The sequence below is a fragment of the Salvelinus alpinus genome, chromosome 29 (genome assembly GCF_045679555.1).
Source record: "Salvelinus alpinus chromosome 29, SLU_Salpinus.1, whole genome shotgun sequence".
NCBI classification, from domain to species: Eukaryota; Metazoa; Chordata; class Actinopteri; order Salmoniformes; family Salmonidae; genus Salvelinus; species Salvelinus alpinus.
Window position 1 is genome coordinate 38,981,823 of NC_092114.1, and position 23,650 is coordinate 39,005,472.

A 23,650-nucleotide genomic window follows, 5' to 3' on the forward strand; every position below is an offset into this window, starting at 1 on the left:
AGAAATTTAGCTTAATTAATTTGATTAATATTTTGGAGTTTCTATTCCAAGAAAAACGAAACCCTCAGGGTTTCCGTTAGGATGGAATGGAAAATATTGCGCTGTACAACGTGACAGTTGGGAGTAGGCTACAGCATAAGAGGATTGGAGGATTCTATATTAATATCTAAGGGGCATAACATTTCCATCCTAATTGTAGTGTAACCAATACCCAAACAGAGATTTAGTGAAATCTCATTGATTTATCAAGACCATTCCCCATGCTTGTCTCAGAGCAGTGCTAAACGATGCTGAAATAGTTATTTCTTCAAATCCTATTAATTCTAACTTCAATATGCTTCTTAAATAAATAAGACCTACACCATTTTTAACAGCACATTACTCAACGCTAGTGAGACTCATGTTGCCTACGGTAGGCCTACAGTATATCCAAAAATAGATTTTTAAATGACGTGACTCTCCGCCAATAATTACATTTAGGGGATTGGAGGATTCTAAATTAATATCTAAGGGGCATTTTCCATTAGGATCTGTGAGAATATCTAAGGGGCTTTTATATAATTCTAAATTAATTAATGATAATAATCGCTTTGTTTAAAAAGTAACGACATTTTGGAGATTATTTTGTTTTCATTTAATCTAGAGTGAGCGAGAAAAAGGCCCTTCTTGAACATGGGGTGAGACATTCTCACTAATTTGTAAATTAAGCCAGTTTGTTATTTAGAATTATTTATTTCTGGAGAAACCAAAAGCCGCCTCATGGGTCTCCTGGTGGCGGCCGGCACGGGTACCTAACCAGGATCTGTAGCAACGCAGTTTACACTGTGATGCAGTGTCTTAGACCGCTGCGCCACTCGGGAGGCTCCATCCACAAAGTTTTTAATGCTGATCAATTGCCTTGCACAAAGTATCACTATACAGAGAGGTGTTGGTAAAGGTATATTGTCCTGCTAATAGCCCACAATGGGCTATTATAATACTGTACATGGTGCCCAGGTCAGGATAATCAAAACATTTCTTTATTAAAGACTATCAGACAGAATGTTGGTACTTCATTTATTTTGATCCAAAGCCATGAATGAGTGAGTCACTCAGCTTTATGTAGGTGCCGGGGCTATATGACTGTGCCATCAACTTGATTATATATAACGATATATTGGAGAATAATTCGTAAAAAAAAATAACAATTGTAAAGGCAAAAACATGTATTTCTGTTTTTAGAGGGAGAGAAACGCTGGGCCAATTGTGCCCCGGCCTATGGGACTCCCAATCACGATCGGATGTGATACATAATAATAATAAAACTTTTTTGAGATTAACCCAACTATTTGTTGTATTATATTTTCTGTCTTTTCTGGTGGATTAAACTGAAATTGCTTACAATAGGCCATACGTCAAATCAAATCACATTTTATTGGTCACAAACACATGGTTAGCAGATGTTAATGCGAGTGTAGCGAAATGCTTGTGCTTCTAGTTCCGACAATGCAGTAATATCTAACAAATCCACAACAACTACCTAATACACACAAATGTAGGGGATGAATAAGAAGACGTTCATATAAATATATGGATGAGCGATGGACGTGCGACATAGGCAAGATGCAGTAGATGGTATAGAAAACAGAATATACATATGAGATGAGTAATGTAGGATATGTAGACATTATTAAAGTGGCGTTATTTAAAGTGACTAGTGATACCTTTATTAAGTCCATACAGTTGAAGTCGAAAGTTTACATACAGTACACCTTAGCCAAATACATTTCAACTCAGTTTTTCATAATTCCTGACATTTAATCCTAGTTAGGATCAGCACTTTATTTTAAGAATGTGAAATGTCAGAATAATAGTAGAGAGAATGATTTATTTCAGATGTAATTTTTTTCATCACATTTCCAGTGGGTCAGAAGTTTATTTTCTATAGGATTGAGGTCAGGGCTTTGTGATGGCCACTCCAATACCTTGACTTTGTTGTCCTTAATTAAGCCATTTTGCCACAACTTTGGAAGTATGTTTGGGGTCATTGTCCATTTGAAAGACCCATTTGCGACCAAGCTTTAACTTCCTGACTGATGTCTTGAGATGTTGCTTCAATATATCCACATCATTTCCCCACTTCATGATGCCATCTATTTTGTGCACCAGTCCCTCCTGCAGCAAAGCACCCACACAACATGATGCTGCCACCCCCATGCTTCACAGTTTGGATTGTGTTCTTCGGCTTGCAAGCCTCCCCCTTTTTCCTCCAAACATAATGATGGTCATTATGGCTAAACAGTTCTATTTTTGTTTCATCAGACCAGAGGAAATTTCTCCAAAAAGTACGATCTTTGTCCCCATGTGCAGTTGCAAACCGTAAACCATAGTCTGGCTTTTTAATGGCAGTTTTGTAGCAGTGGCTTCTTCCTTGCTGAGAGGCCTTTCAGGTTATGTCGATATAGGACCAGTTTTACTGTGGATATAGATACTTTTGTACCTGTTTCCTCCAGCATCTTCACAAGGTCCTTTGCTGTTGTTCTGGGATTGATTTGCACTTTTCGCACCAAAGTACGTTCATCTCTAGGAGACAGAACACGTCTCCTTCTTGAGCGGTATGACGGCTGCGTGGTCCCATGGTGTTTATAATGGCGTACTATTGTTTGTACAGGTGAACGTGGTACCTTCAGGCGTTTGGAAATTGCTCCCAAGGATGATCCAGACTTGTGGAGGTCTACAATTTTTTCTTGAGGTCTTGGCTGATTACTTTTGATTTTCCCATGATGTCAAGCAAAGAGGCACTGATTTTGAAAGTAGGCCTTGAAATACATCCACAGGTACACCTCCAATTGACTCAAATTATGTCAATTAGTTTTTCCTAGCCACCGTGCTTCTACACCTGCATTGCTTGCTGTTTGGGGTTTTAGGCTGGGTGTCTGTACAGCACTTCGAGATATTAGCTGATGTACGAAGGGCTATATAAAATAAAATTAAAATAAACTTGAATTAGCCTATCAGAAGCTTCAAGCCATGACATCCTTTTCTGGAGTTTTCCAAGCTGTTTAAAGGCAGTCAACTTAGTGTATGTAAACTTCTGACCCACTGGAATTGTGATACAGTGAATTATAAGTGAAATAATCTGTCTGTAAACAATTGTTGGAAAAATTACTTGTGTCATGCACAAAGTAGATGTCCTAACCGACTTGCCAAAACTATAGTTTGTTAACTTAGGTTAACAAAAAATTTGTGGAGTGGTTGAAAAATGAGTTTTAATGACTCCAACATAAGTGTATGTAAACTTCCGACTTCAACTGTATATTAAAGTGGACAGATATTTGAGTCTGTATGTTGGCAGCAGCCTCTCTATGAAGCTGTTTTCTCTCGGTCTCAGCTTTGATGCACCTGTACTGACCTCGCCTTCTGGATGATAGCGGGGTGAACAGGCAGTGGTTCGGGTGGTTGTTGTCCTTGATGATCTTTTTGGCCTTCCTGTGACATCGGGTGCGGTAGGTGTCCTGGAGGGCAGGTAGTTTGCCCCCGGTAATGCGTTGTGCAGAACTCACTACCCTCTGGAGAGCCTTACGGTTGCTGGCGGAGCAGTTGCCGTACCAGGCGGTGATACAGCCGGACAGGATGCACTCAATTGTGCAACTGTAAAAGTTTGTGAGTGTTTTAAGTGACAAGCCACATTTCTTCAGCCTCCTGAGGTTGAAGAGGTGTTGTTGCGCCTTCTTCACCACACTATCTATGTGGGTGGACCATTTCAGTTTGTCCGTAATGTGTACGCCGAGGAACTTAAAACTTTCCACCTTCTCCATTACTGTCCCGTCGATGTGGATGGGGGGGTACTCCCTCTGCTGTTTCCTTAGGTCCACGATCATCTCCTTTGTTTTGTTGACGTTGAGTGACAGGTTATTTTCCTGACACCATACTCCGAGGGCTCTCACCTCCTCCCTGTGAGCCGTCTCGTCATTGTTGGTAATCAAGCCTACCACTGTAGTGTCGTCTGCAAACCTGATGATTGAGTTGGAAGCGTGCATGGCCACGCAGTCATGGGTGAACAGAGAGTGCAGGAGAGGGCTGAGAACGCACCCTTGTTGGGCCCCAGTGTTGAGGATCAGCGGGGTGGAGATATTGTTTCCTACCCTCACCACCTGGGGGCGGCCAGGCGGTCAGAAAGTCCAGGACCCTGTTGCACAGGGCAGGGTCGAGACCCAGGGTCTCAAGCTTGATGACGAGTTTGGAGGGTACTATGGTGTTAAATGCTGAGCTGTAGTCAATGAACAGCATTCTTACATAGGTATTCCTCTTGTCTAAATTGGATAGGGCAGTGTGCAGTGTGATGGTGATTGCATCATCAGTGGACCTATTGAGGCGGTAAGCAAATTGGAGTGGATCTAGGGTATCAGGTAGGGTGGAGGTTATATGGTCCTTGACTAGTCTCTCTCAAAGCACTTCATGATGACAGAAGTGAGTGCTATGGCGCGATAGTCATTTATTTCAGTTACCTTAGCATTCTTGGGAACAGGAACAATGGTGGCCATCTTGAAGCATGTGGGAGCAGCAGACTGGGATAGGGATTGATTGAATATGTCCGTAAACACACCAGCCAGCTGGTCTGCGCATGCTCTGAGGATGCGGCTAGGGATGCCGTCTGGGCCGGCAGCTTTGCGAAGGTTAACACGTTTAAATGTTTTTACTCACGTTGGCCACGGAGAAGGAGAGTCCACAAGCTTTGGTAGCGGGCCGTGTCAGTGGCACTGTATTGTCCTCAAAGCGAGCAAATAAGTTGTTTATTTTGTCTGGGAGCAAGACGTCGGTGACACCGACGGGGCTGGTTTTCTTTTTGTAATCCGTGATTGACTGTAGACCCCGCCACATACATCTTGTGTTTGAGCAGCTGAATTGTGACTCTTTGTCCCTATACTGACGCTTTGCTTGTTTGATTGCCCTGCGGAGGGAATAGCTGCACTGTTTGCATTCGGTCATGTTTCCAGTCGCCTTGCCATGGTGAAAAGCAGTGGTCTGGGCTTTCAGTTTTTCGCGAATACTGCCATCAATCCACGGTTTCTGGTTAGTAAACGTTTTAATAGTCACAGTGGGTACGACATCTCCAATGCACTTGCTAATAAACTCGCTCACCGAGTCAGCATATACATCAATGTTATTGTCTGATGCTATCCGGAACATATCCCAGTCCACGTGATCGAAGCAATCTTGAAGCGTGGAATCCAATTGGTCAGACCAGCGTTGGATAGACCTGAGTACGGCGTTTCCTGTTTAAGTTTCTGTCTATAGGCTGGGAGCAACAAAATGGAGTCATGGTCAGATTTGCCGAAGGCAGGGCGGGGGAGGGCTTTGTATGCATTGCAGAAGTTAGGGTAGCAATGATCCAGAATGCTACCAGCTCGTGTCACGCATTCGATAGGGGGGGGGGGGGGGGGGTATACACGGCTGTGACTATAATCGAAGAGAATTCTCTTGGAAGATAATGCGGTCGGAATTTGATTGTAAGGAATTCTAGGAGGTGAACAAAAGGACTTGACTTCCTGTATGTTGTTATGATTACACCACAAGTCGGGATACAACACCATCTTCTTACCAGAGAGATTTCCGAACAAAGGATCTGCTTCGGGAAAGATGTATTCCTGGTCGTAATGTTGGTAAGTTCACATCGCTTTTATATCCAATAGTTCTTCCTCGCTGTTTGTATTAACACTTGAGATTTTCTGGGATAACAATGTAAGAAATAATACATTTAAAAACAATAACTGCATAGTTTTCTAAGGACCTGAAGTGAGGCGACCATCTCTGTAGACGCCATCTTGCAAAACCTATCTTGCAAAGTATACAGCAGATCGCCGATTGTCCTCATTTTGATTATGCTGTAACAACATACTGTAGCACCGTGATCAGGATCTCTATTCATTTAAGTGAGCAGATTAGAGTTTTCAGGAGGAATGGAAAGGTCATGGAAAGTGCTATTTGCAAACACTATCATCAGATGCCTGTGCTTCGCCGAACGCGAAAGCCCAGGAAAATGAACAGGTACAGTAGGTGACAATACTGTAAAGTATGCCTAATAATGCTAAAAATAATGCTTAAATAAATCACTGTTGCCTCCTTTTTCAGGTATCATGTCTCGAGATTGCTTTCTTTTTTCTTCTCCAAATGCAGACAATGACCCAAAACACAATGCCGCCCGGGTTTGCATTGCAAATGAGGTCATAAATTGGGTCAAGACGCCAGTAGAGTAAGTAGACCTTTACGTAGTAAAATAAAGTTTAAATTAAAATAAATAAATAAAAGACCTACAACACCTACGGTAGGCTTACAGTATATCTAAAAAATGTTGCTTTTTTGTTGTTGTTTGCCATCAACTGAAAACATTCATCCGTAACTCTGCCAAGCCTACAAGCAAAGATGAACTGGTCAAGGCCATCAAGATGGTTGGCAATAGAAATTGACGATACAACAATGCAACAAATACAGTGATCATCTCAGCAAGGTTTTACCCGTGGTTGTGGAGCTGGGTGGAAGTGTAACTAAAATGTAATTTAAATAAACATCTGCATATTGAATGTATTTTTCCTCGTTATTTTATTAACGAAAGCATAATGATGTTGATGAAGAAATAATGTACTGCTGTTTTGAGTTAGAAATGTAACACTTTAGAGTACTTAAGCATCGAATACATTGCAAGTAGGGGTATGTTCACACCTACAATAGCCGGGCTATAGGGCTACACCTGCTACAGTACTACAGAACACTTGTGAAAAACAAGTGTTTGAAAACCTGTTTTCAAAATGCCTCCAGCTGTCCATCACTACTGTAAATAAAAACACAGCATCTTGTTTACATCCTGTTTACATTCTTTATTGTAACTACAATGTCAGAAATCATTTGTATCTACCTTTCCAATTACGAAGATTATGAAGATCATCAAAGGTAAGTGATTAATTTTATCACTATTATCACTATAATCGCATGGTATGCTTTCGCCGTAAAGCCTTTTTGAAATATGAAACCGTGGTTGGATTAACAAGAAGTTAATCTTTAAACCGATGTATAACACTGAATTTTTATAATGAGTATTTCTGTTTTTGAATTTGGCGCTCTGCAATTTCACTGGATGTTGGCCAGGTGGGACGGTAGTGTCCCACACCCCCTAGAGAGGTTAATAATAATAAATAGCTTTGTTTTAAAAATAACAATATTTTGGAGATTATTTCATTATCAAATAAATAAATGAGCGAGACAAAGGCCATTCTTGAACATGGGGTGAGATATTGTTACTAATTTGTAAATAAAGACAGTTTGTTATTAAGAATTATTTATTTCTGTTTTTAGAAGGAGAGAAATCAAAAGTCTACCATCACCTCATGGGTCTCCCGGTCACGGCTGGCACGGGTATTGAACCAGCATCTGACACAACACAGTTTGCGCCACTAGGGCGCTGTACAACGTGACCGGTCGAAAGTAGGCTACAGTACTACAGTAAGAGCAAAATAATTCTAACATTTCCACACCCTAATTGTAGTCTAAGTTTCTCTTAGAATAAAAACCCTAGCGTAACAACAGTTTTAGTAAGTAATACTGAGTAGTAACAAAAAAACAAGTGTCAGTAAGAGACACAGTAGCGCCTTGGGACCCAAAAGCATAATCAGTGCTCAAACTCCCCCTTGCGCTGGTCTGGAGCAATGAAGTAGTGACGCAAAGTACCGTACAAAACCACAAGTTACCTCTAAGTCCTGCAGCATAATCACAAAACTTTTAGTTGAGCAACCACTGTATATGGATGATTTATAAAGTCAGACACATTTAACAGTTAGGATATTGATTATAGACCTAATTAAGTTAGGGTTTCTTCTCTACTAAATTTTCTTAGACAATTAAGGCAAGGGCTGTTTCCTCCTCTATGCACTCCTCTGAATGGTTCTCAACACCAATATGCTGGTTAATTTTGCTAGTATGGATATAGTAACATATAGGGAAAGGCGCCAATTCAACGGCGCACTGAAGATAATGTTTCAGAACCCTGGAACGCGACCGCTATAACAAAACGCATTTGTTATAAAATAATACTATATTTATTAGAGTTGCACTATTATTCTTAGATAATAGAAATATATACTACTTCAGTAGCACATGTCTTTGATGGACTGTGCCATCCCCCAATGGATTAGTCTACTGAGACAGGAGCCAATCAGACAGGTGGCTTGTGCACCATGGAAAAAACTAAACTATTTGCAACTGCTCCACTAATGAAATCTATCAACCAAACAATTGACCAGTAAACTAATTGAGGTCAGTCCTAGAAGAGTTCCCCTGAGAGGCCTGATCAGCTCCAGCAGCAGAGCCTACAGGGAGTCACTGAGAGCTTCGGTCCATTAGAACAGAGAAGACCAAAGACACATCATCATCACTGTCATGTTCTGCTCCTCTGCTTCTCTCTACTGTCCCATCAGAAAATCTAACACAAGCGCACACGCACACACACATGACATCAATGCATGCACACATTCATGCACACACGTTCAAAACCAAAATTATATTGTGTTAAGTTAAACTATGCCCCCCTTGCTTATGAACCAAATGTCTACTTGATGTGATGCCACATCACATGCTTCTACCAATATCATGTTTATATGATCACATCACATTTGGCCTTACCAATTATATGATGAGATCACATCTGACCCTCCAGTTTCCTTTATAAATTAACAGGGTACAGAATCTGATGGGGGAATTTAATTTAAGACAACACAGAATCATCTTTATCTTGATTAACCATTCTGAAAAATGACCACTGGGATGATCTTGGCTGAATTGGCCATTTACACAAAAAATATGTTAACTCCATGCATAATTGATATCGAACTTCATAAGGATGGTGAATCACTCACCTCTAGTCTGATTGAAGCGCGGCTTGATAATATCAATGCCGGCTTTGAAGGTCTGCTCGGCACCAATGGAGTTCTGAGTCTCTGTCTCCCAGTAGTCAGACCCCTCAGTCTTGGCCATCCAGTCCTGCTTGGGTACTACTCTCTTGGTGTTACTGTCATAGTAATCAATCTGCATTCCATCCACAATACCCAGATTGACAAACTCTGGGAAGTCTGGTATTCCTGAGGTCGCAGTGTACACATAACGCAGTGAATGCGTAGCTGCAAAGTAGACAAATATTTTTTTATTATTTGAATGCCATGATCTATCACTATAGCAGTAAAGTTGGACAACTTGAAAAAAAAATATTCCTCGTTCCTTGGTGTTTTTTCAATCACTGAAAGTATAACTCCTAAAAATTATTAGAGCTGAGAAAAAACCTTGACCTAGATACACTGAGGTCTTATATAGACATTTATTATTGCTCTTATGGAAATATTATATGGACAAATAGCGTGGCTCAACAAAATAAACGTCCTTCTAATGTCTTGCTCAGATTAATCCAGTGAATCCATCCATTACTGTCCCAGCAGGTGTGATCTTTGTATTGTACTGCCACCTAATGGATATTACTGGGAATATGCAAACCTTTTTGCATTGAAAACAAGCCAAATTATTTAGCTTTGATATACCTTCACCTTCATCACAAATATATAATAAACTTAAATGATTGGAATTGGTGTACACGTGCACTAGCCATAATTAAGGCTTATGTACAAAGGGATTTAATTCCAGTGAACATTTAATATCTACCAACCCACTATCATCAAAGGTGTGCCAACTGATATAAAGTCATAGCTAGTTTCCAGGCAGAACAGGGAGAAAGAACAATGTTACTCGGGAAACAGTTTGTTCATTACAGTTTATTAACAGTCCTATAGTATAGAACTAGAAAATCACATAGCCTAAATGCACAACTAAATACAACACTATTCAACAAAGCAGACTATAGTGAAACAAACATCATTTTGGTAGACCCAACCAACAGTGATTATGGAAATTGTGATTTTCATATTCCAAAACTCCTAAAAGGACACTTTGGACATGAGTAATAACCATAATTACATAAGCCCATCAATAATCTTGTTTAACTCTAGGAATTACAAACATATTAGGCTGTAGCAGCCTATTCATTGGAAAACATTCCTTGCTTTCTAAAATTGTCTGAGTGCATCATCACTTGATTTCATGCAGTTTATTCCAATGTAGATGGTCTAGTCTCTACTGCCTGCCATCTCCCTCAGAGTGCCTATCCTACGTCATTGTGTATATACACTACATAACCAAAAGTATGTGGACACCTGCACGTCAAACATCTCATTCCAAAATCATTGGCATTAATATGGAGTTGGTCCCCCCCTTTGCTGCTGTAACAGCCTCCACTCGTTGAGGGAAGGCTTTCCACTAGATGTTGGAACATTGCTGCAGGGACTTGCTTCCATTCAGCCACAAGAGCATTAGTGAGGTCGGACACGGATGTTGGGCGATTAGGCCTAGTTCGCAGTCGGCGATCCAATTCATCCCAAAGGTGTTCGAAGGGGTTGAGGTCAGGGCTCTGTGCAGGCCAGTCAAGTTCTTCCACACCGTTCTCAAAAAACCATTTCTGTATGGACCTTGCTTTGTGCACGAGGGCATTGTCATGTTGAGACAGGAAAGGGCCTTCCCCAAACTGTTGCCACAAATTTGGAAGCACAGAATCGTCTAGAATGTCATTGTATGATGTAGCGTTCACTAGAACCAAGGGGCCTAGCCCGAAACATGACAAACAGCCCCAGACCAATATTCCTTCTCCATCAAACTTTACAGTTGGCACTGTGCATTGGGGCAGGTAGCGTTCTACTGGCAGCCGCCAAACCCAGATTTGTCTGTCGGACTGCCAGATGGTGAAGCCTGATTCATCACTCTAGAGAATGTTTCCACTGCTCCAGAGTCCAATGGCGATGAGCTTTACACCCCTCCAACTGACGCTTGGCATTGCGCATGGTGATCTTAGGCTTGTGTGTGGCTGCTCTGCCATGGAAACCCATTTTATTAAGCTCCAGATGAACATTTCCTGTGCGGAAGTTGCTTCCAGAGGCAGTTTGGAACTCGGTCGTGAGTGTTGCAAATGAGGACAGAGGATTCTTAGTGTAACGGATGTGAAATGGCTAGCTAGTTAGCGGGTACGCGCTAGTAGCATTTCAATCGGTTACGTCACTTGCTCTGAGACCTGAAGTAGGGTTTCCCCTTGCTCTGCAAGGGCCGCGGCTTTTGTGGAGCGATGGGTAACGACCGTGCTTCGTGGGAAACCGTTGTTGATGTGTGCAGAGGGTCCCTGGTTCGCGCCCGTGTCGGGGCGAGGGGACGGTCTAAAGTTATACTGTTACATTGATGCTGTTGACCCGGATCACTGGTTGCTGCGGAAAAGGAGGAGGTTGAAAGGGGGGTGAGTGTAACGGATGTGAAATGGCTAGCTAGTTAGCGGGTACGCGCTAGTAGCATTTCAATCAGTTACGTCACTTGCTCTGAGACTTTAAGTAGGGTTTCCCCTTGCTGTGCAAGGGCCGCGGCTTTTGTGGAGCGATGGGTAACGACGCTTTGTGGGTGTCAGTTGTTGATGTGTGCAGAGGGTCCCTGGTTCGCGCCCGTGTCGGGGCGAGGGGACGGTCTAAAGTTATACTGTTACATTAGCGCTTCAGCACTTGGCGGTTCCGTTCTGTGAACTTGTGTGGCCTACCACTTTGCGGCCGAGCCGTTGTTGCTCTTAGACGTTTCCACTTACAGTTGACTGGGGTATCTCTAGCAGGGCAGAAATTTGACGAACTGACTTGTTGGAAAGGTGGCATCCTATGACGGTTCCAAGTTGAAGGTCACTGAGCTCTTCAGTAAAGCCGTTCTACTGCCAATGTTTGTCTATGGAGATTGCATGGCGGTGTGCTCGATTTTACACACCTGTCAGCAACGGTTATGGCTGAAATAGCCAAATCCACTCATTTGAAGGGGTGTCCACATACTTTTGTAGATATAGTGCATGTAATAACATGGCCAGATGTCTTACTGAGGAAAATGTACACACATTGTAATCATAATTTCCTCGGTCATTGACTTTGAAGAAAACTTGCAGACTTTGCTAAAGTTCATAGGCCTAAATATAAGCATAAATAAATACATAGCTTAAATAAACGGGGGAGAAACAAAATGTTTTCCTAAATCTAAAATAACTTTATACTGACCAGCAGATGCACAATGAAGAAAGCCTATTCCCAGAACCAGAAGGATAAAACCTTTCATGTTGAAGTTGATTTGTCAATTCCACTGAGGTATAATAACACGGTCAATTCCCGATGTGTTCTCTCTGACAATCTTTCCACAGATAAAAAATCTTTGATCGCTCCCTCTTCACGGGTCAGACTCAAATGACCAGAAAAACGTTTCGCACCAATACATAAAAGCTTGAATATGTGTTTTAAGCCAATGAGAATTTAGCTCGCTCAAGCATCAGTAAAATCTGGGTGGAACCAAAAAGCAGAGGTTGACTTTCACGAAACTGAAAGTAAGTTGTATGTGTTTTGTCAATCAACCATATGCCAAAAACAGTGCTGTACTTGAGCCTGGACCATAAATATTTTACTAACTTTGATGGCTTAGTCATTGCGAAACTCTTTATGTCTCTGAGAGTGCATTCAGGTTAAAATATAGTGAGAAACTAAAGGCCTATAAATGACCAACGTCAATTGTATTAATGTTTATTATTTCTATCAATTTCTATGTCGTTACCTCACATGCTCCTTGAAAGTCTAGACTAGAGAGTGATGCTAATTCATTTTCATGGTCATCAGCACTAGTATGAAGCTGTTTTTCAACTCTGTTCTGTTGCGGCTGTATCTTTCTGTTAAATTGAGATCGTGTTTCTAAACAGCAGCATCTCAAACAGCATCACTCTGCACTGGTATGAGTTTTTAGGTTTCAGTATCAATGTGTCATGAAAACACAGCACATGTTGTAGGGGCAAATGAGGACATACAGTCAAACACACATGAGATTGTCGAGCAATATGAAACTGTCGGAAGGCCAACTAATTGAAAACTCTATTTGATCTGAAACAGAAGAAAATGGCTGATTACAGTCATAATGCAATTATACCAAGTCTATGATAGACAGAGGTGGGACTAAGTCATTGTTTTACAAGTCACAAGTAAGTCTCAAGTCTTAGCACTGAAGTCCCAAGTTAAGACAGGCAAGTCAGTCAAGTCTCAAGTCAAGACCGTCAAGTATCAAGTCAAGTCTCAAGTCTTTAACTTTGAGTTTCGAGTCCTAAACAAGTCATAATATGCTCTTTTTTTCACCTTTATTTAACCAGGTAGGCTAGTTGAGAACAAGTTCTCATTTACAACTGCGACCTGGCCAAGATAAAGCAAAGCAGTTCGACACATACAACAACACAGAGTGACACATGGAATAAACAAACATACAGTCAATAATACAGTAGAAAAGGTATATATACAGTGTGTGCAAATGAGGTTGTTTGGGCTAAATTATAGATGGGCTATGTACAGGTGCAGTAATCTGTGAGCTGCTCTGACAGCTGGTGCTTAAAGCTAGTGAGGGAGATAAGTGTTTCCAGTTTCTGGGATTTTTGTAGTTCGTTCCAGTCATTCGCAGCAGAGAACTGGAAGGAGAGAATTGGCCAAAGGAAGAATTGGTTTTGGGGGTGACCAGAGAGATATACCTGCTGGCGCGCGTGCTACAGGTGGGTGCTGCTATGATGACCAGCGAGCTGAGATAAGGGGGGACTTTACCTAGCAGGGTCTTGTAGATAACCTGGAGCCAGTGGGTTTGGCGACGAGTATGAAGCGAGGGCCAGCCAACGAGAGCGTACAGGTCGCAGTGGTGGGTAGTAAATGGGGCTTTGGTGACAAAACGGATGGCACTGTGATACCAAAGTCGAGGATTGGTAGGATGGTCAGTTTTACAAGGGCATCCAATTTATTGAGTAGGGTATTGGAGGCTATTTTGTAAATGACGTCACCAAAGTCGAGGATTGGTAGGATGGTCAGTTTTACAAGGGCATCCAATTTATTGAGTAGGGTATTGGAGGCTATTTTGTAAATGACGTCACCAAAGTCGAGGATTGGTAGGATGGTCAGTTTTACAAGGGTATGTTTCGCAGCATGAGTGAAGGACGCTTTGTTGCGAAATAGGAAGCCAATTCTAGATTTAACTTTGGAATGGAGATGTTTTTTTTTTTTTTTTTTTTTTTTTAATATAAATTTGATCCCCTTTTCTCCCCAATTTTTGTGGTATCCAATCGCTAGTAATTACTATCTTGTCTCATCGCTACAACTCCCGTACGGGCTCGGGAGAGACGAAGGTCGAAAGCCACGCGTCCTCCGAAGCACAACCCAACCAAGCCGCACTGCTTCTTAACACAGCGCGTCTCCAACCCGGAAGCCAGCCGCACCAATGTGTTGGAGGAAACACCGTGCACCTGGCCCCCTTGGTTAGCGCGCACTGCGCCCGGCCCGCCACAGGAGTCGCTGGAGTGCGATGAGACAAGGATATCCCTACCGGCCAAACCCTCCCTAACCCGGACGACGCCAGGCCAATTGTGCATCGCCCCACGGACCTCCCGGTCGTGGCCGGCTGCGACAGAGCCTGGGCGCGAACCCAGAGACTCTGGTGGCACAGTGGTCTAGGGCACTGCGCCACCCGGGAGGCCCCCGGATTGGAGATGTTTGATGTGAGTCTGGAAGGAGAGTTTACAGTCTAACCAGACACCTAGGTATTTGTAGTTGTCCACATATTCTAAGTCAGAGCCGTCCAGAGTAGTGATGTTGGACAGGCGGGCAGGTGCAGGCAGCGATCGGTTGAAGAGCATGCATTTAGTTTTACTTGTATTTAAGAGCAATTGGAGGCCACGGAAGGAGAGTTGTATGGCATTGGAGCTCGCCTGGAGGGTTGTTAACACAGTGTCCAAAGAAGGGCCAGAAGTATACAGAATGGTGTCATCTGCGTAGAGCTGGATCAGAGACTCACCAGCAGCAAGAGCGACATCATTGATGTATACAGAGAAGAGAGTCGGTCTAAGAATTGAACCCCGTGGCACCCCCATAGAGACTGCCAGAGGCCCGGACAACAGACCCTCCGATTTGACACACTGAACTCTATCAGAGAAGTAGTTGGTGAACCAGGCGAGGCAATCATTTGAGAAACCAAGGCTGTCGAGTCTGCCGATGAGGATGTGGTGATTGACAGAGTCGAAAGCCTTGGCCAGGTCAATGAATACGGCTGCACAGTATTGTTTCTCTATCTATATATTTATTACTTTCCAAATAAACGTTATATTTCCATGGAAATACATGGGTAGCCATGAGAAAGACACCCCCCCAATAGTGATCGACTATCGAGAATCGCTATGGGGCGCAATCGCCCAACCTTGTTTTAGGAACGGCAGGCAGGATTTAGGCTACCAACTGCCTAGCCAGTTGTAGCTCAATCTTGGGTGCAATGATCACATTCCCGCACTGACTGACTGTGTGGAGGCTCATTGATTTAAATTTACGCTAGCCTACATGATACACTAGTAAAGTAATATAAGATATAGCTGTCGGCTATATTAGCCACGATTTACCGTTCTTTGTGCAGCTTCAAATGTCAAATAAAGTTGGAAATTGTTGCGCCTCCGTCTGTAATTTTCTTCCCGCATGTTTTGCAAGTTGCAATCCGTTTTTTGTTGATACAGCTTCGTCTTTATATCCGAAAATAATAATTTTGGGTATCACCTTTCCAAGGGCTCCATCTGAATTGACCCGCCGACGTTCCTCTGCACTGCCACGCACAATTTGATTGGCTGCTGTCCGATTCAAACTGTAATCTGTTAAATGAAGAGTTGATGCCCTGCACACTTTTTTTAATAGTATCATTTTTTATATTTGGACTTGGGGAGGGTATCAAGTCAGGTCGAGTCATAAGGCTCAAGTCCAAGTCAAGTCACGAGTCATTGGTATCAAAGTCGAGTCCAAGTCATCATATTTGTGACTCGAGTCTGACTCGAGTCCAAGTTATGTGACTTGAGTCCACACCTCTGATGACAGACATATGGAGTTAATGCAGAAACATACAGTAAGAGGCCACCACCTCACTGAGAGGTCCTAACGCTCTTAGAATGACCCTGTATTATAACCAGACGTGTGAATGAGAAGCCATATCTTCATCTTTGCCAGGTTCATGCAGATGTCATATACCATTGACAATGATCATCTTCTTATTCTACGCTGATCAGAAATATAAACGCAACATGAAACAATTTCAAATAATTACTGAGTTACAGTTCATATAAGGAAATACGTCAATTGAAATTAATTAATTAGGCCCTAATCTATGTATTTCACATGACTGGGAATACAGATGTGCATCTGTTGGTCACCGATACCTTAAAAACAAAGGTAGGGGTGTGGATCAGAAAAACAGTCAGTACAGTGCATTGGGAAATTATTTAGACTCCTTACATTTTCCACATTTTGTTACGTTACAGCCTTATTCTAAATTATTCTACATTGTTTCCCCCCCTCATCAATTTAAACACAATAGCCCATCATCGAAAACAGGTTTTTAGAAATGTTTGCAAATGTATAAATAAACATAAATACCTTATTTACATAAGTATTCAGACCCTTTGCTATGAGATTAAAAATGGAGCTCATGTGCATCGTGTTTCCATTAATCGTCCTTGAGATGTTAAAACCTTTCTGGACTACCCATCCCGGATCTGGGATCCTTCTCATCAGAAACGCTGACTAGCATAGCATAGCCTAGCGTCACAGGGATATAATATAATATCATGAAATCACAAGTCCAATACAGCAAATGAAAGATAAACATCTTGTGAATCCAGCCAACATGTCCGATTTTTAAAATGTTTTACAGCGAAAACATAACATATATTTATGTTAGCTCACCACCATATCCCCCCAAAAAACAGCCATTTTTTCACAGCAAAGATAGCTTTCACAAAACCCACAAATAGAGATAAAATTAATCACTAACCTTTGAACAACTTCATCAGATGACAGTCATATGACATCATGTTGTACAATACATTTATGTTTTGTTTGATTATGTGCATATTTATAGCCACAAATCGTGGTTTTACATTGGCGCCATGTTCAGAAATGGCTCCAAAATAGCGAAAGTAATTACAGATAGCCACGTGAAATACAGAAATACTCATCATAAAACTTTGATGAAAAATACATGTTGTACATATAATTAAAGATAAACATCTTGTGAATCCAGCCAACATGTCCAATTTTTTAAATGTTTTACAGCGAAAACACAACATATATTTATGTTAGCTCACCACAATATCCAAAAACACACCGCCATTTTTTCACAGAAAAGATAGCTTTCACAAAACCCACAAATAGAGATAAAATTAATCACTAACCTTTGAACAACTTCATCAGATGACAGTCATATGACATCATGTTATACAATACATTTATGTTTTGTTCGATTATGTGCATATTTATAGCCACAAAATGTGGTTTTACATTGGCGCCATGTTCAGAAATGGCTCCAAAATAGCGAAAGTAATTACAGATAGCAACGTGAAATACAGAAATACTCATCATAAACTTTGATGAAAGATACATGTTTAACATATAATTAAAGATACACTGGTTCTTAATGCAACCGCTGTGTTAGATTTAAAAAATAACTTTAGTAAAAAGCACAGCATGCAATAATCTGAGACAGCGCTCAGCCATTCTCCGCCATGTTGGAGTCAACAGAAATACGAAATTACATCATAAATATTCCCTTACCTTTGATGATCTTTCATCAGAATGCAGTGCCAGGAATCCTAGTTCCGCAATAAATCGTTTTTTTGTTTCATAATGTCCTTTACTTCTGTCGAATTAGCAACTTTGGCTAGCATGTGTAGTTCACGTGTCCATCGAACTTTACGCTAATGAACGGAAACTTCAAAAAGTGATATTACAAATCGAATAAACTGGTCAAACTCAATTGAGAATCAATCTTCAGGGTGTTTTTCTCATATATATCCAATAACGTCCCAGACGGAGTATTTCTTCATGTCTATCTAACGCATTGTAGACAAGGACATCACATGCCCTGTGTGCGTGGCCAAAAACTGGCAATCTGCCTGACCTGTCACTCCAAAGGCTCTCATCCGGTCCCACATGAAGCTATATGCTTCATTCCACGTTCTACTGCCTGTTGACATCTAGTGGAAGGCGTATGAAGTGCATACAGATCCATAAATATAAGGCAATTGAATAGGCGATGCCTTTCACAGCGACCCATTTCAGAATTTTCACTTCCTGTTTGGAAGTTTGCCTGCCATATGAGTTCTGTTTTACTCACAGATATAATTCAAACAGTTTTAGAAACTTCAGAGTGTTTTCTATCCAATAGTAATAATAATATGCATATCATATGATCTAGGACAGAGTTCGAGGCCGTTTAAAAAAGTGAAAATATCGCCCCCTATCCCTAAGAAGTTTTAATACAACTTGATTGGAGTCGACCTGTGATAAATTCAATTGATTGGACATTAGTTGGAAAGGCACATACATACAGTTGAAGTCGGAAGTTTACATACACTTATGTTGGAGTCATTAACCTTTACCTAATACCCATCCCGGATCCGGGATCCTCCTCATCAAAAAAGCTGACTAGCATAGCCTAGCCTAACGCGACAGGGATATCATATAATATAATTTTCATGAAATCACAAGTCCAATACAGCAAATGAAAGATAAACATCTTGTGAATCCAGCCATCATTTCCGATTTTTAAAATGTTTTACAGCGAAAACACAATATGTATTTCTATTAGCTAACCACAATAGCCAAACACACAACCGCATATTTTCACCATGTTTCCACCGCATAGGTAGCTTTCACAAAACCGACAAAATAGAGATATAATTAGTCACTAACCAAGAAACAACTTCATCAGATGACAGTCTTATAACATGTTATACAATACATTTATGTTTTGTTCGAAAATGTGCATATCTGAGGTATAAATCATAGTTTTACATTACAGCCACCATCAAAAATAGCATCAAAGCAGCCAGAATAATTACAGAGAGCAACGTGAAATACATAAATACTCATCATAAAACATTTATGAAAAATACATGGTGTACAGCAAATGAAAGATAAACATCTTGTGAATCCAGCCAATATTTCCGATTTTTTAAGTGTTTTACAGCGAAAACACAATATAGAATTATATTAGCTTACCACAATAGCCAAACACACAACCGCATTTATCCACCGCAAAGGTAGCTTTCGCAAAAACCAGCAATAAATATAAAATGAATCACTAACCTTTGGACAACTTCATCAGATGACAGTCTTATAACATCAAGTTATACAATACATTTATGTTTTGTTAGAAAATGTGCATATTTAGAGCTGCAAATCCTGGTTATACATTGTGAATATGTAGCAACATTTTCCCAGAATGTCCGGAGATATTTTGGACACTCACCTAATCTGACCAAAGAACTCATCATAAACTTTACTAAAAAATACATGTTGTACAGCAAATGAAAGATACACTGGTTCTTAATGCAACCGCTGTGTTAGATTTTTAAAAATAACTTTAGTACGACATACAGCATGGGTTATTGTGAGACAGCGCTCACCAACACGGCGGAGAATAGGAGTCAACATTTGACACAGAAATACGAAATAACATCATAATTGTTTTCTTACTTTTGTTGAGCTTCCATCAGAATGTTGTACAAGGAGTCCTTGGTCCAGAATAAATCGTTGTTTGGTTTTAGAATGTCCCTTTCTTCTGTCGAATTCGCGCCACAATTCTAGCCAAGGTTGCTAACATTCCCATCCTCTCTTGACGCAAAGAACGGAAAACTCCAAAAGTCCCAATAAACGTTGAATATACTGATAAAACTCGGTTGAAAAAACCTACTTTATGATGTTTTTCTAATATGTATCAAATAAAATCAGAGCTGGAGATATTCGCCGTGTATACCAAACACTTTTCAGAAGACAATGTCGAGGTCCTTCGCGCGCCTTGGAAAACTGACAAAATGGCTGACCTGTCACTCCAAAAGCTCTTATTCGACCTCAGATCAAGCTAGACACCCCATTCCACCTTCCACTGCCTGTTGACATATAGTGGAAGGCGTATGAAGTGCATGCATATCGATAAATATAAGCCAGTTGAATAGGCAGGCCCTGGAACAGAGCCTCGTTTTCAGATTTTTCACTTCCTATATGGAAGTTTGCTGCAAAATGAGTTCTGTTTTACTCACAGATATAATTCAAATATTTTTAGAAACTTGAGAGTGTTTTCTATCCAATAGTAATAATAATATGCATATTGTATGATCTAGAATAGAGTACGAGGCAGTTTAATTTGGGCATGATTTTTTCCAAAGTGAAAACAGCGCCCCCCTATTGACAAGAAGAAAAAAAATATATATATGTTTTTCAACCACTCCACAAATTTCTTGTTAACAAACTACAGTTTTGGCAAGTCGGTTAGGACATCTACTTTGTGCATGACACAAGTAATTTTTCCAACAATTGTTTACAGACAGATTATTTCACTTATAATTCACTGTATCACAATTCCAGTGGATCAGAAGTTTACATCCACTAAGTTGACTGTGCCTTTAAACAGCATGGAAAATTCCAGAAAATGGTCCAATGGAGCTGGGGACCCCCATTGTTCCCGTGGATGGGCCCTTCCCCGTTCACGCCTTAGATAGTTGACCATTAGGGTCAGGGTTAATTAGGGAGGTCACCGCTCCTTTGGGCATGTTGACGCAGGGGGGTCACACGGAGAAAATTAGTATTTTCCTTATTGACTCTCCTGCATTTCCCGTGGTGCTGGGTCTACCCTGGTTAGCTTGTCATAACCCCACTGTTTCTTGGCCAAAGAGGGCTTTCACGGGGTGGTCGTGAGAGTGCTCAGATAGGTGTTTAGGGGTTTCCGTTGTTGCTACTACAGTGGAGAGTCCAGACCAGGTCTCCACCGTGCGCATTCCCCCTGAATATGCCGATTTGGCTCTAAAATTCTCTAAAAAGAAGGCGACTCAATTACCACCTCATCGACAGGGCGATTGTGCAATAGATCTCCTGGTAGACGCTACACTTCCCAGGAGTCACGTGTATCCGCTCTCACAGGCGGAGACGGAGGCTATGGAAACATATGTCTCCGAATCCCTGCGTCAGGGGTACATTCGGTCCTCCACTTCACCCGTCTCCTCAAGTTTATTTTTTGTGAAGAAGAAGGAGGGAGGTCTGCGTCCGTGTATTGACTACCGGGGTCTAAATCAGATCACAGTGAGGTATAGTTACCCGCTACCACTCATAGCCACAGCGATAGAGTCAATGCACGGGGCGCGCTTCATCACCAAACTAGATCTCAGGAGCGCTTACAATCCGGTGCATATCCTAGAGGGAGACGAGTGGAAGACGGCTTTCAGTACCACTTCTGGGCATTATGAGTACCTCGTCATGCCGTACGGGTTGATGAATTCGCCATCAGTCTTCCAAGCTTTTGTAGATGAGATTTTCAGGGACCTGCACGGGCAGGGTGTAGTGGTGTATATTGATGACATTTTGATATACTCCGCTACACGCGCCGGATATGTGTCCCTGGTGCGCAAAGTGCTTGGTCGCCTGTTGGAGCATGACCTGTACGTCAAGGCTGAGAAATGCCTGTTCTTCCAACAGTCCGTCTCCTTCCTAGGGTATCGCATTTCCACGTCAGGGGTGGAGATGGAGAGTGACCGAATTGCAGCCGTGAGTAATTGGCCGACCACAGTAAAGGAGGTGTAGCGATTCTTAGGGTTTGCCAACTACTACCGGAGGTTTATCCGGGGTTTTGGTCAGGTAGCGGCTTCCATTACCTCACTGCTGAAGGGGGGCCCGGTGCGCTTGCAGTGGACAGCTGAGGCGGACAGGGCTTTCAGTCACCTGAGGGCTTTGTTTACCTCTGCTCCCGTGCTGGCCCATCCGGATCCCTCTTTGGCGTTCATAGTGGAGGTGGAAGCGTCCGAGACTGGGATAGGAGCTGTGCTCTCTCAGCGCCTGGGTACGCCACCGAAGCTCCGCCCCTGTGCCTTCTTCTCTAAGAAGCTCAGCCCGGTGGAGCGAAACTATGACGTGGGGGACCGGGAGTTGTTGGCTGTCGTCAAGGCCCTGAAGGCGTGGAGACATTGGCTTGAGGGGGCTAGACACCCTTTTCTCATCTGGACTGACCACCGCAATCTGGAGTACATCCGGGCGGCGAGGAGACTGAACCCTCGCCAGGCAAGGTGGGCCATGTTTTTCAACCGTTTTGTGTTTACCCTTTCTTACAGACCAGGCTCCCAGAACGTTAAGGCAGACGTATTGTCTCGACTGTATGACACAGAGGAGCGGCCCATGGATCCATCTCCCATAATCCCCGCCTCTTTTTTGGTGGCGCCGGTAGTGTGGAAGCTGGACGCGGACATTGAGCGGGCGTCACGTGCAGAGCCCGCTCCCCCTCGGTGTCCAGCTGGGCATCTGTACGTTCCGTCTGCTGTTTGCGACCGGCTGATCTATTGGGCCCACACGTCACCCTCTGGTCATCCTGGGATTGGTCGGACGGTGCGCTGTCTTAGTGGGAAGTACTGGTGGCCCACTTTAGCTAAGGACGTGAGTGTTTATGTTTCCTCCTGCTCGGTGTGCGCCCAGTGCAAGGCTCCTAGACACCTGCCCAGAGGTAAGTTACAACCCTTACCTGTTCCACAACGGCCGTGGTCGCACCTGTCGGTGGATTTCTTAACCGATCTTCCACCTTCACAGGGTAACACCACGATCCTGGTTGTTGTGGATCATTTTTCTAAGTCCTGTCGTGTCCTCCCTTTGCACGGTCTCCCTACGGCCCTACAAACTGCGGAGGCCCTGTTTACACACGTCTTCCGTCACTACGGGGTGCCTGAGGATATAGTGTCTGATCGGGGAATGTCTGGGGGTCTCGGTCAGCCTTACCTCAGGTTTTCACCCCGAGAGTAACGGGCAGGTGGAGAGAGTTAACCAGGATGTGGGTAGGTTTCTGAGGTCTTATTGCCAGGACCAGCCGGGGGAGTGGGCGGTGTTCGTGCCCTGGGCAAAGATGGCCCAGAACTCGCTCCGCCACTCCTCCACTAGCCAAATCAAATCAAATTTATTTATATAGCCCTTCGTACATCAGCTGATATCTCAAAGTGCTGTACAGAAACCCAGCCTAAAACCCCAAACAGCAAGCAATGCAGGTGTAGAAGCTAGGAAAAACTCCCTAGAGAGGCCAAAACCTAGGAAGAAACCTAGAGAGGAACCAGGCTATGAGGGGTGTCCATTCCTCTTCTGGCTGTGCCGGGTGGAGATTATTACAGAACATGGCCAAGATGTTCAAATGTTCATAAATGACCAGCATGGTCAAATAATAATAATCACAGTAGTTGTTGAGGGTGTAGCAAGTCAGCACCTCAGGAGTAAATGTCAGTTGGCTTTTCATAGCCGATCATTAAGAGTATCTCTACCGCTCCTGCGGTCTCTAGAGAGTTGAAAACAGCAGGTCTGGGACAGGTAGCACGTCCGGTGGACAGGTCAGGGTTCCATAGCTGCAGGCAGAACAGTTGAAACTGGAACAGCAGCAAGGCCAGGTGAACTGGGGACAGCAAGGAGTCATCATGCCAGGTAGTCCTGAGGCATGGTCCTAGGGCTCGGGT

General features: G+C 42.5%; 2 protein-coding genes across 2 annotated transcripts in view; both read right to left on the reverse strand.

Annotated features, from left to right (window-relative positions):
- LOC139558984 (class I histocompatibility antigen, F10 alpha chain-like) overlaps positions 1–12,287 on the reverse strand; it is a 32,620-nt gene extending 20,333 nt beyond the window's left edge. Inside the window, exons 1-2 of the mRNA XM_071374556.1 lie at positions 12,138–12,287; positions 8,886–9,146 (exon numbers count right to left, since the gene is read on the reverse strand). Of these exons, the coding sequence (XP_071230657.1) occupies positions 8,886–9,146; positions 12,138–12,195 (319 nt within the window). The 5' untranslated portion in view covers positions 12,196–12,287. The remainder of the gene's footprint in view (positions 1–8,885; positions 9,147–12,137) is intronic.
- The window catches only part of LOC139558983 (BOLA class I histocompatibility antigen, alpha chain BL3-7-like), a 220,857-nt gene that overhangs the window by 21,683 nt on the left and 175,524 nt on the right, over positions 1–23,650 (reverse strand). The window lies entirely within an intron of this gene.